Raw genomic sequence first — 12,417 nt, 5'->3', positions numbered from 1 at the left:
AAAAAAAAAAAAGTTCTTCCAAAATCTATTATTTTATATTGTATTTTAATTAATAGTGATGTTAATTCTGCAGTTTAGGAAACTTGGGATCATTCTCAGACTTCTGTTCACTTTATTCTCATATCTAATCACTACTGACTCTTAAATATCTCTTAAGTATCTTTTGCATGAAAGAGACATTAACTTAAATGATACCCTACTGTCTGAGAGAAAATCTTTGCACTCCATACAACTGATAAGGGACTGATCACAAAGATCTACAAAGAACTTTCATGACTCAACAAAAACAAAATAAACAATTCAGTCAAATAATGGCAGAAAGCTAAAAAGACACTTCTCCAAAGAGGAAATGCAAAAGGCTAACACCTATATGAAAAGAAATGTTCAACATCACTTATAATAAGGAAAATGTTAATTAAAATCACTCTTATACCAGTGAGAGCAGCACATATTTAAAAAAACCAGCAACAACAAGTATTAGTGAGGATGCAGAACTACTACACTGCTGGTGGGAATGCAAACTAGTCCAGTCACCATGGAAAACTGTGTGGAGGTTCCTCACACTACCAAAAAATGGAGCTATTGTATGATCCACCAATTCTACCCTAGGAATCTACCCAAAAAACATTAATTCAAAAGGATACCTACACCCCTATATTTATTGCAGCACTATTTATAATGGGTAAGATATGGAAACAACCCAAATATCCAAAAATAGATGACTGGATCAAGAAGAACTGGTATAAACACACAATGGGATACTATTCAACAATCAAAAAAGATAAATTCATGCCATTTGCAGCAACATGGATGGAGCCTAAAGAAATTATGCCTTCTAAATCAGAAGGATAAAGAAAAATATGAAGGTTTCACTTATAGGAGGAATATAGGGAATCAAATAAGGAATCGGGAAAAAATAGTAATAATAAATCAAAACCCCAAAATTAATGGGCAACTATAAATCAGAGACATTCTGCAGGAGAAGGGAAGGGAGAGGAATAAAACAGGGAAGGGTAGAGCACAAGGGACTATGATGATGAAGCTCAGGTGAATTGGTGGTGGTAATTTTGCAGGGACTACACCTGAGAGGAGAAAGCAAACATTGCACAAAAATGAACAATGATGCAAAATAAAAACAAACAAACAAAGAAAAAAATAAGAAGTTTTTCACATGGATCCAATTCCCATGCTCGTCACATCTTTAGGACTGTCAGTAGCTTTCTCACCGGAGAATGTGCTTAAATCTTACACAGAGTTACCTTTTCAAATATTAAATTTTATTTCTTAGATTTCAGCCACAATAGCCAGGGAGTATCAGTACCTAAAATACCAGGTCTCCTAACTTGTAGTGTTAGAAGAATCTGGGGCCCTCCTTGGTGATGCAGAGGATGAAAGCACAACACTGCAAAGCTGGCCGGGCCCTTAGATGTGAGTTCAATCCCCACCCTGGAGATGTCCCACATGGCACAACAGACTTCTCCTGTCTTGCCCACTGCTCCCCACCTCAGCAGTGTACCTCCTCCCAACTCTGCCTCTGGTGAAGCCTCTCACCGCCACTGCACCTCTGGCCTGTACCCCAGTTCTGTATGCATAAATAAATAAATCTTAAAAAAAAAAAAAAAGATCTGATCATATTAGTCTCCCTTCAGTGGCTTCCTGGTAACTGCAGAATAAAATCTCATTTTTAGGTGAGGCTAGTCCTGCTCCAGGGGCTGCCAACTTCTAACTTACCATCTGTGCTCCCACATTCCTTGCCCTTTGTATCCCACTGCCTTTCCTTTCTGTAGTCTACTTGTTCAGGGTCCTTTTTTCCTTCACTGATTCAGTGACTTCTTTTTTCCCCTCAAAATTCAGCTAGCATGTCTTTTCCCTTTGAAGATTTTCCTGAGTCCTCTATGCAAAGCTGATGATCCCTCCTACAAGGCAACTCTGAACCTACACCAAGCTATATTTACTATTCTATTCTCCATTAATCTTTGAGTAACTCGTGCTAACTCTTTTATCCCCTAGGCCTAGAATAGAATAAGATGCTTGGTAGATGTTCCTGAAATTGAAATAGGCCCAAAAGTGTCAAGGACAATTAGCTTGAACACCTGACACCTAGGAGTACAAAAGTCTCAATAAAAAGGAGGAAAAAACAAAACAAAACAAAACAGAATTAAGTAACAGTTTTAGGAGAAAGAGGCAAGAGGCAATGGTTTTGCAATGAACACACTGAATCTGAGACTGAAGAATATTCAGATGGAGAGGTCCAACTGCAAACTGGAAATAAGATGCAAGTTGCAGGGAGAGATCAGGAAAGATCAAAGTTACAGACTTGGGGAGCCTGAACCTACCATGACTCTTGAAAGAAGGCAAAGGAAATCTTAGGAAACATGAGGAAAAAGCAAACAAACAAGAGAAAAAGAAAAAAAAGTTGGCAAAGGAAAGTGCCAGGAGAACACAATGCTAGGGAAGTTAAAGGAAAAGAATTTCAAGAAAGAAAAGGGATTAAATTATCTAGAATGACTGAGGGTTACCTGCATTGAAAATAGTATTCTAAGGAAGAAAAAGTTTACGTGGACTCAAGAAAGTAGCTTTTCACTCCTAAGTAGTTTGAACATTTACACTGACTTAAAACAACCTAAATGTTGGTGCCCCCGAGCTATAAAGTTGAGTGTTCAAACACTAAATTCTCTTGAGACTTTCCACATACATACCCAGCACCAGAGACCACAGCACACCCAAAAGGGTGGGCTTGTAGCTCTCTAACTGCATAGTCAGAGTCACTCGGAATAGCAGAGAAAATAATATCAAATAAATAAAATCTGATCTGGTTATACCTGAAATAGGACCCAACTGTGCCATTTTCCCTAACCATGGAAGAGGTTCTGGGCCAGGTTCAAAGAGAGACATCATGAGGTTTGATTTCTTCTTGCTGTCAGCTTGGGAGTAGAGCATTCCATGCCATTCAGAACTAGATGGAGAGAAGAAAGAACATCAGAAGACCATCAAGTCTAGGAGTGGTCAAGTAAAAATAAGTCTAGCCTGTGGTTTTTCTCCGAGAGACATGGGCTTCAGCTTTGTAAATCAAATGCATTAATTTTACTAAAGTCAAATCCTAAATCTAAAAATGCACAGAGCTGCCCATCATTATCATTCCAGTAGGACATGCTCAAAAGGCAGTCTTAAAACTCTGCTTTTAAGTCATAAGGACAGAACAAAAGTCATAAAGGCAACAAGTAAATGCTGGAATGGTGAAGAGTTGAGGGTTGTCACCTACAAGTCTTTTCGGCTGCTTCCATGTGTCAGTCAGAGTAGCACTAACACAGAAACTCCCTTATAACAAAGAGCACAAGTCTTCACCTGGCTTCTCAAAAGGCCCCATGTGATTCCTATGTTCAGAACCAGTTTAAGAAATACAGCAAACTAATACCTAATAAAAACTGAATTCTTTCTTTTGAGGCAGCTAAATTTAACTCAAGCAGAAAAAGAACCTTGCTTTTTGAGTACTCCTAACCTTGACTTTCTCTTTTTTTTCTTTAAAGATTTAATTATCTGGGCCCTCCCTGATGGCACAATGTTAAAGTGTAGTCCTGTGAACTAGCTATAGCCAGAGAGGTGACCCAGATGGTGTTGCAGACTTCTCTTGTCTTGCCCGCTGCTCCTCTCAAGCAGTGTACTTCGTCAATCTGTCTGTTCTGCTCTTCTATCTCTGGTGAATCCTCTTACCACCCTTGCACTTCTTACCAGTAACCCAGTTCTGTTCAAATAAATAAACCTTAAAGATAAATAAATACATAAACTTAAAAAAAATATTTATTTATGCATACAAGAACTGGGGTACAGGCCAGAGGTGTGGGGGGATGAGAGGATTCACCAGAGACACAGTGGAGAGCAGAAGAAGCAGATCTACTGAAATACATTGCTGAGGGGAGCAGTAGGTGTGACAGGAGAAGTCTGCTGTGCTATGTGGGTCAGCTCCCTGGCAAGGGATCAAACTTATGCTGTAATAGCTGTAGACAGATTCATAGTGCTGTGTTTTAGCCCCTTGTACCACCAGGTAATCACAAGTGATAGCCAGGCGATAAAGCACCACCAACTCTTTTCATCCACTAGGTAACTGAAAAAAGGGAAACAGTTTTTCAAAATTTGAGACTGCAGAGAAAGTAAAAACTAGAAGGGCTTTCCTCACAGGGAACGAGTATCTGAGAGTGGTAAAAAGCAAGGGCACTGGAATACATGGGTAAGAATCTTGGCGCTTGGATTTACCAGCTATGTGACCTTGACTTTTATAAAATTCAATTTCCTCATGTGTATATATATATATATATATATATATATATATATATATAGTGTTGATAACACTGATGGTTCCTGTAAAGTATTGATGTGAGGGATTAAATGAATTCATGTTTGTAAAATGCTCAGCAGAGTGCCTTGTCCCAGAGTAGTGCTGGCACATCGTAAAACTTTTAATTGATATTGCCAGCATCTTTGTCATTTAGTTCTACCGCTTCATTTTATAGATGAGGAGTCTGTGAATACTGCATGAGATCCTATAGTAAATTGATAGTATTGCTGTAACTGAATCCAGGAATCCCAGGTAGAATCAACAAAAGGAAAATGGAGAAGGGTTATAATATAACAGCAATATAATTAAAAGGCTCACTCTCTTCTAATTCTAGGAAATTACCTGAAGAATAGTTTACAAGTGATGGTTGGTGGGAAGGAATGGCAGAGAAAGGAAAAAGGTAACAAGGATCCTTTTATTTCTTTCAGAAAAATATGGGAGCTACTTTGCTTTGAGAATCGATTCTCCCTTTATCTCAACCAAAGGTAAACAAAATTTCCTACCCTAGTTGAACAATTGCCACCATTCCTTCCACTTTTAGGCTGCCATGGAGCAGGACACAAAAGTTGGGTATTTTGCCTGCAATCTGATTGGCTGAATTTTCATCTTCGTTGTCATCAGTTATGCCGGTACCCACCTCATCACCTTCTGTGAAAAGAAGAGAGAAAAGGTGAGGCTATGCTCCTGATTATTACTAGCCTCGGAAGGAAAGTACATGGAATTTTAAGGGAATATTAAACGATGAAAATTTCATATTCTGGTCTTCCAAAGTCCATGTACAAATCAGTTTTTAGATGTTACATGAATTCCATTTATATGAAACATTCAGAATAGATAAGTCTACAGAGACAGAAAGGATATTAATAGTTACCTGGGACTGAAGGCTAATGACAGAGGGTTGCTTTTTAGGGTGTTAAAAATTTTTAACACTATTCTAAAATCGACAGTGATAATGGTATCTTGATAATAGTATATTTACAATTCTGTACATATACTAAAAACTAGTGATTTATACACTTGAAATGGGTGATATTTATGGTTTATTAATTATATTTCAGTAAAAATGCATGTAGGGCCCATGGGAAAGCGTTTTTTCAGTTTCTGAGTGTTTTTCACCATCTTCTAGCACATGTGGCCTAGTATTACCTAGTAGGTAATACATAGCCTTGAGATGTAGTTTGCATGTAAGGAAAACAGTAAATAACATGTAACCTTGATATGTAGCTCACATGCACAAAACATGCCATGTAAACTAGGCCTAAACTTGTGCTGGCTTTGATTGCAAATCATATAAAGCTAACAGGGTTCCTGTTAGGGCAACTCATAGCACTCGTGGGCCACTCATTGGTCACCCACTGGGCATGGGGCTGTAACAAACACATGATAAATATATGCCAAAATTCTTCCATACTATAAAGCAGCAGAACTAGTTTTCTAGTATATTGGGCAATACCCCAGTAAAAAAAAACTGAACCCAATAACCATTCCTTTCCCCAAATGGTTACACTAATATACACCATTTAAGAATAACTTTAGAGGGCCTGCCTGGTGGTATAAGGGTTAAGTCTCAGTGCAGCCTGAGTTCAATCCCCAGCCTGGGAGGTGACCCACATATGGCATAGCAGACCTCTCCTGTCTAACCTGCTGTTCCCCTTAGCAGTGTATTTCATCAGATCTGTCTGTTCTGCTCCCTTCTGTCTCTGGTAAAACCTCTTACCCCTGGCACCTCTGGCCTATACCTAGTTCTTCAAGTAAAAAATAAATAAATAAAATCTTTTTAAAAAATGACCTTAAATAAAAAAGACACTTTCTATGTATTACCTATGTATTATTGGAACATAAGGAGAACTCACCTTTGTTAAGTGCTATGGGAAGGACCAGATGTCTGGACAGAACAGGGGGGCTTGAAATATCAGCTATATCAATAAAGCCCACAATTTCCAAATCTGAAAGGAAGGAATCAATGCAACATTAATTTGTGCTATAGGAAATTATATTATATTCTAAGTAATATATTTCAAAAAATAACAGTGTGTAGGTGGAGAATTAAAATGACTAGGGAAATTATTAGAAGTTTCTTGGGAAACTCTAATAATTTGTATTTTAAGTAGATCAGAAGAAAATAACTCTTTTATTTAATGAGTTTAAATTATAGGACAAATCTCTAGCCAAGGCAAATCTTCTGTACAGCTGGGGATATTTGGGTCACCAGGGGGCAGTGTAACCAAACACTTCCACAAGAATGTCAAGCAGCTGTCCTTGCAGGGTAAAGCTATTTCATTAAAAGCATTTCTCTGAGAGAGAAATACATTCTTTACAAAACTAAGGTAGCAGTGTAAATATGACAATTTCTTTTATAGAAGGAAGACATTAAAGACAAAAGGTATCTGTTGAAAACCTGAAATAAATTCAAAATAAAAGTTGTAACCCAAAGTACTTTTTGTAAGCAATTTTTCCTGATTATATAAATAGTACAAAACTTAGAAGTTGGAATGCACTAAAAATTATAAAGAAGAAAAATAAACTCAGTCATTAAAGATAACCTCTATTAGTTCACTGAATTGGTTTTCAGTCTTTTTTCCCTTAGATATAGACACACTTACACTCTCAAAACAATTTAAAAAACCAGGAACATGCTGAGTGCACTGTACTTCTAATATAACAGAAGTCTGCTTCTCTAGAGATTTGCTGTCATTACCTTCTTTAGCTGATTAACAAATGAGTCACCAGAAGCAGTTACATATTTTTCAATTGAACAGAAAAAGGCCTAGATTTTTAAGTTGACAAAATAAAAGCTATAACAAACGTTTTAAGACTAAAAGTTTATATGTGAAAATGAAGACCTATTCAAAGTTACCCATCAAAAATGGGTGGGAGGGAAGCGAAATCTAACTGATTTGGAGGCAACAAACCATTTGGTATAGCTGCCTAGTCGCAATGAAAGAGATAGGTGCTCTTCTTCCAGACAGCTAGGAGCTAGAGGCACAAAAACTATGTGCCAGCCCTCCACTAAAACTCCTTAAAGCTATGTACACCCAAGAATGAAGTATACATTACTGTGCACTCAATTTTAATTATTTATTATTGAACAATTACCTAGAGACTATTAGGCACTGAAGCTGCAATGATAACTTCCACAGTGACTTTAACGTGAACCCACCACTCAAGGAGTCCACCTACCCAAAGGAGACAACACTCCCCTGCACTACTCCTTGTTACTTTTTAAAAAAATTTTTGCATAGAAGATCTGGGGTGTAATTCAGAGGCGTCGGGGTGAGATTCATTAGAGACGGAGCGGAGAGCAGAACAGGCAGATGTACAGAAATACACTGCAGAGGGGAGCAGAAGCAAGACAGCAGAGGTCTGCTGCACCATGCGGGTCAGCTCCCTGGTCAGGGATGGAACTCAGGCCTTATTAGTAATAACACTAAGATTTAACCGTACCGGACATGAGGGAGGCCCTACTCCTTGTTACTTTGATTTTTCTTTGTCTAAGAATAATACCAGCACTGTGAATCAGGTAAAGGCAGTAGACACTGCTCAATCATACTACAAGCAGCAGAGTATATCAGAGTTGAGAGTTTAGAGACCATCTGGGTTGATTTTCCTCATCTACCAATAAGAACTAGAGAAGTGAAGATCTCAGGGTCAAATAACAAGAGTTACACAGCCAAATCTAAAAGTTAGTCCTTCACATATGACCAGATGCTAATAAATTCTGCTATCTCTACCAAGCATTACCTGAAGGATTTAAATGCTAGTGAATCTGACCATGAATCCTAAATCTAATAATTTGTGGTAATAATTATGTAGGATTCGAGATTAGTTTATGGGTTCAACATGAAAGTCCACTAAATCTGCCACTCCTTAGGCAATGCATTCTCCCATCAAAAGTGTACATGTTAGGGCCTCCTTGGTGGCACAAGGGGTTAAAGTACAGCACTATGAAGCTGGCCACAGCCACTGCAGCATGAGTTTGATCCCTGCCAGGGAGGTGACCCACATGGCACAGCAGACCTCTCCTGTCTGCCCACTGCTCCCCTTAGCAGTATATTTCAGTACATCTGCCCATTCTGTTCCCCACTCTGTCTCTAGTGAATCTTCTTACCCCCTGCACCTCCGGCCTATATCCGTTTTTTGTATATATAAATAAATAAATCTTGAAAAAAAATGTACACATGACACACTAATAGCAGAATTTACATTTCTTTTCAACTTACCTGGACAGAGAAAAGTCAAAGTGAAAAGTCAGGAGAAAAAAAGTAAGGATAACAGAGGAAAGAACTTTTAAAAAGTTACCTGTATTAATTACTTTTGGGATAGGATCGATTTCCTCATCAATAACAAAAGGTTCTGGTCTGGGGAAGACTTGCACATCAGCAGTCAGGTGGCCACACTTGAGGACAGCATGGAAAGGTGTATATGCCAGATCTATCAGTTTTCTAGGACATAATGATTAATGACACAGGAAGAGTAATGGGATACATATGAAAATAATTTTTTCAAGATGCAAAGTTTTTTATTCAAATTAACTTCAAAACTAAGACCTAGCCATTTGTCAGATAGAATAAAGTTGAATTTTGGTGAGAAATTTTCAATTCTGAAAAGCCTGAAAGCAAATTAATCTTAGAAATTATTGAGCCACTGTAATAAAGTCAATATCCATAAGCATTACAGATTTAGTCATGCTTAACTTTTAAGGGAATGAACTGTTAAAATTGCTAATATGAACTATTTTATCTGAAAATGTGCAACTTGGAGTAAGTGGAATGACACAATTAGAAATGGTGAAGCAGATTATTATTGCTGGATAGCAAACTATAATACTGGATTGTAAGGAAAATCAAAAAAGCTCTAAGTATACTCACCCAAACATAGATTGTACATTTTTCAGGCACAGGGGGCCATCAATAGTAAAAATCTGCCCTTCACCATTATTTAAATCTATGAGACGTTCAAGGCAATCCAAGGAATCAGTGCTCTGAAGCTACAAAACAAAATGAATGATCCTCTTACAATGGCACAAAATACCTGATTATTAGTAGCATGCCAAGGTCAAACCCATCATAATAACACAGGCAATAAATAATGGAAATTGTTTTTTAACAATGTGGGAAGAAAATAAGTATAACAATTTTGTCTCAAGGTTACCATAGAGAAATGGCATTAAAAAAATGAAATAGTGGAGCTATTTCATTTAGAAGTAGTTTGCAAAGATTCTCAAAGGTGACTAAGTTTGGTATTTACACAGCATCTTCCCTCTAGAGTTTTAACCTCTTTTGGTAAGAAACATCACTATCAACATTTTACAGATAGAAAACTGAAATGAAGAAAGGTTTAATAGCTTGCCCAAATAAATGGGAAAACCAGAAAGCAGAATTTAAAGATGAATAAAACATATATCAGAGTAATATTACTTAACCAAAAAAAATATCAAAACATATTGCTATCAACATTTCTGGCAGAATGAAAATGAGAATTCTTAAAAGAGAAACTGTCAAAGACAAAAAAATGGAAAAAATGAACATTTCTACTCTTCAACATCTGAAGAGTATTTGTGGGAAGAGGATAGATAACAATTCCAGCTATGTTCCCTGCAATGGGACAAAACTCTGAACATTCAAAGAGCTTCTAGACTCAGTCTTTAAAATATAGTAGGGCCAGCCTTACATGAGACAAATAGTTTACTTCTTCTTAGTATATACAAGATAATGCTAACAGAATATACTAAAAAACAAAGAGTCCTGAAATACATCTAATCACACTTTAAAAACTTAGTAAGAAGTGGCCCTCCCTGGTGGTGCAGCGGATTAAAGCACAGCACTGAGAATCTAAAGCCACTTCTGCATGAGTTCAATTCCCGCCTGCCCCGGAGGTGACCACATGGTGTGGCAGACCTCTCCTGACCCGCCCGCTGCTCTCCTCAGCAGTGTTCTTCGTCGATCTGCCTGTTCTGTTCCCCACTCTGTCTCTGGTGAAGCCTCTCACCGCCCCTGAGCCTCTGGCCTGTACCCCAGTTCTGTATGCATAAATAAATAAATCTTTAAAAAAAAAAAAAACTTAGTAAGAAGCATTACCTCCTCCAAATTTGCCATGCACATGATGTATAACTTTGATGGGAAAGGAAAAGGTAGTGGAAATCTGTTGCTCTCACTTCGTTGATTATGAGTTGCTAGAGAATGCCGCAGGGACCCTCTACCAATGCCAAGGCAACCATCCGTCACTAGAACAACCTGTTTGCAAAAGTGAGAAGAGGTTTGTACATGAATTCCAAGCACATTTCAGGCAGTCCAATATAGGGATGTTTTCATTTCTTCCTGGTTGCTTTTACATCAAAAACCTTCCTCTGCAGGGATACGAACAACTGTATGTATAAATCTCAAAAACTCTTTGTGAAGTAAAAATTGACAGACACAAAAGGATACACATTGTATTCTCCAAGGAAATTATTCTTTAGATAAATTCTAGGGCATTCTAGAGCAGGTAAACAAAGCTATATAAATCAAACAGAAACTGTGGTGTATGTGTGTAGGGATACTGACTAGAGAAGGGCAAGAGGAAACTTCATAATGCAGTGCTTTAACCTGTTGCGCCTGTTGTAACTTTAATTGTAATAAAGTTACAACCTATATCTCTTAGGTAAGGAGTCAGCACCTTAAATAACAAGATCAACAACAGCATAAGGATCTATTTCATATGTGCCCCTAGGAAGTACTTAACACAGAACTTGCTGATATTTTATTTTCTACCCCTGACGAACTCTAGCCCTAGTTAACTAAAATGACAAGTGCTTTAAAAATGTATTTATAAAAGTCACTTAACTAAAACTGTACAAAAACACATTAATGATTTTGTTGAAAATGCCAACAAAATATACCAACAGGAGATGGTAGTTGCAAACCATTTTTCTTTTCCTTATTGCTTCAAAGTGAGTTCATGGTGGGTAGACTTCCCAAGCATTCTAGGAGAGGATTATTTTTGCTTTCCCCAGCTCATCCTAGAAATCTGGTAATAAAAGGTCATCAAGGCAGTATTTGGCAGTAAGTACTATGAGAAGTGCCAAGACTGACACTTCCTCTAACGGCCAAGAAAGGAGGCCAAGACCTCCTTTCAGGAGGTCCCCTGAAAGGTTGTCATCTTTTGGGAAGATACTAATCGACTATTCGATAATTTCCCCTCCTAGGTATCAACAACTGCTATATGATATATTTCTGTTACTAGCTTTTTCAGATGCTATATGATTATGAAATATTTCACGTAATGGTCAAATGAGACAGACTTTACGCAGTAAAGACATGGCCCAGCTGTCTAAAAGCTTAATTAGAAAATTACATATTAAAACAATCCACTTTATAGTAACTTATTAGAAACTAGTAACTTCTACACATAGTACCGTGTTTTGATTTGAGTTTGCCCTAAAACTCATCAGCAAATCTCTATCTAAGGGGATTGAGGCCGTCTTCTTCCCACAGGTATAGTATATCCCCAATTCAGATTCTTCTTAAATACCTTTTAATCAATTACTTTTCAGAAATAGAGAAGTTTGGCACCTCACTTCATAAACATTATTTGATAAATAATATATACAGACTGATTTCCTAACAATACACCAAGTATATGAGTTTTGTCATCATGTATCCCAGTTCTGTAAGCATAAATAAATCTTTTTTAAAAAAAAGGTATTTAATGAGTTTTTTTTTTTTTAAGATTTATTTATTTATGCTTACAGAACTGGGGTACAGGCAAGAGGTGTGGTGGTGAGAGGATATACCAGAGACAGGGTGGGGAACAGAACAGGCAGATCAACAAAGTACACTGCTGAGGGGAGCAGCAGGCAGGTCAGGAGAGGTCTGCCTCGTCATGTGGGTCACTTCCCTGGCTGGAGATTGAACTCTGCCTGCAGTGGCTTCATAGACCTTTATAAGACGGTGCTTTAACCCACTGTGCCACCAGGGAGAGCCCTATTTAATGAGTTTTTAACCAAGTGTCTACTTAAATGATATGACTTAACCTTTGATTGTAGCTCAAGGTGTTCATGAACCCTAGAGTATACAAGTATACAATATAAAGCAGGGTGATTTTTA

General features: G+C 37.7%; 1 protein-coding gene across 1 annotated transcript in view; it reads right to left on the bottom strand.

Annotated features, from left to right (window-relative positions):
• The window catches only part of VWA9 (von Willebrand factor A domain containing 9), a 33,107-nt gene that overhangs the window by 14,026 nt on the left and 6,664 nt on the right, over nt 1–12,417 (bottom strand). Inside the window, exons 4-9 of the mRNA XM_004687659.2 lie at nt 10,411–10,566; nt 9,202–9,320; nt 8,633–8,775; nt 6,187–6,279; nt 4,837–4,981; nt 2,823–2,956 (exon numbers count right to left, since the gene is read on the bottom strand). Of these exons, the coding sequence (XP_004687716.1) occupies nt 2,823–2,956; nt 4,837–4,981; nt 6,187–6,279; nt 8,633–8,775; nt 9,202–9,320; nt 10,411–10,566 (790 nt within the window). The remainder of the gene's footprint in view (nt 1–2,822; nt 2,957–4,836; nt 4,982–6,186; nt 6,280–8,632; nt 8,776–9,201; nt 9,321–10,410; nt 10,567–12,417) is intronic.

This window comes from Condylura cristata, unplaced genomic scaffold, assembly GCF_000260355.1.
Source record: "Condylura cristata isolate star-nosed mole 26May11 unplaced genomic scaffold, ConCri1.0 scaffold00023, whole genome shotgun sequence".
In the NCBI taxonomy this organism is placed as follows: Eukaryota; Metazoa; Chordata; class Mammalia; order Eulipotyphla; family Talpidae; genus Condylura; species Condylura cristata.
Note: the sequence above shows the minus strand (reverse complement) of the source record. Positions and strands in the feature narration are given on the sequence as shown.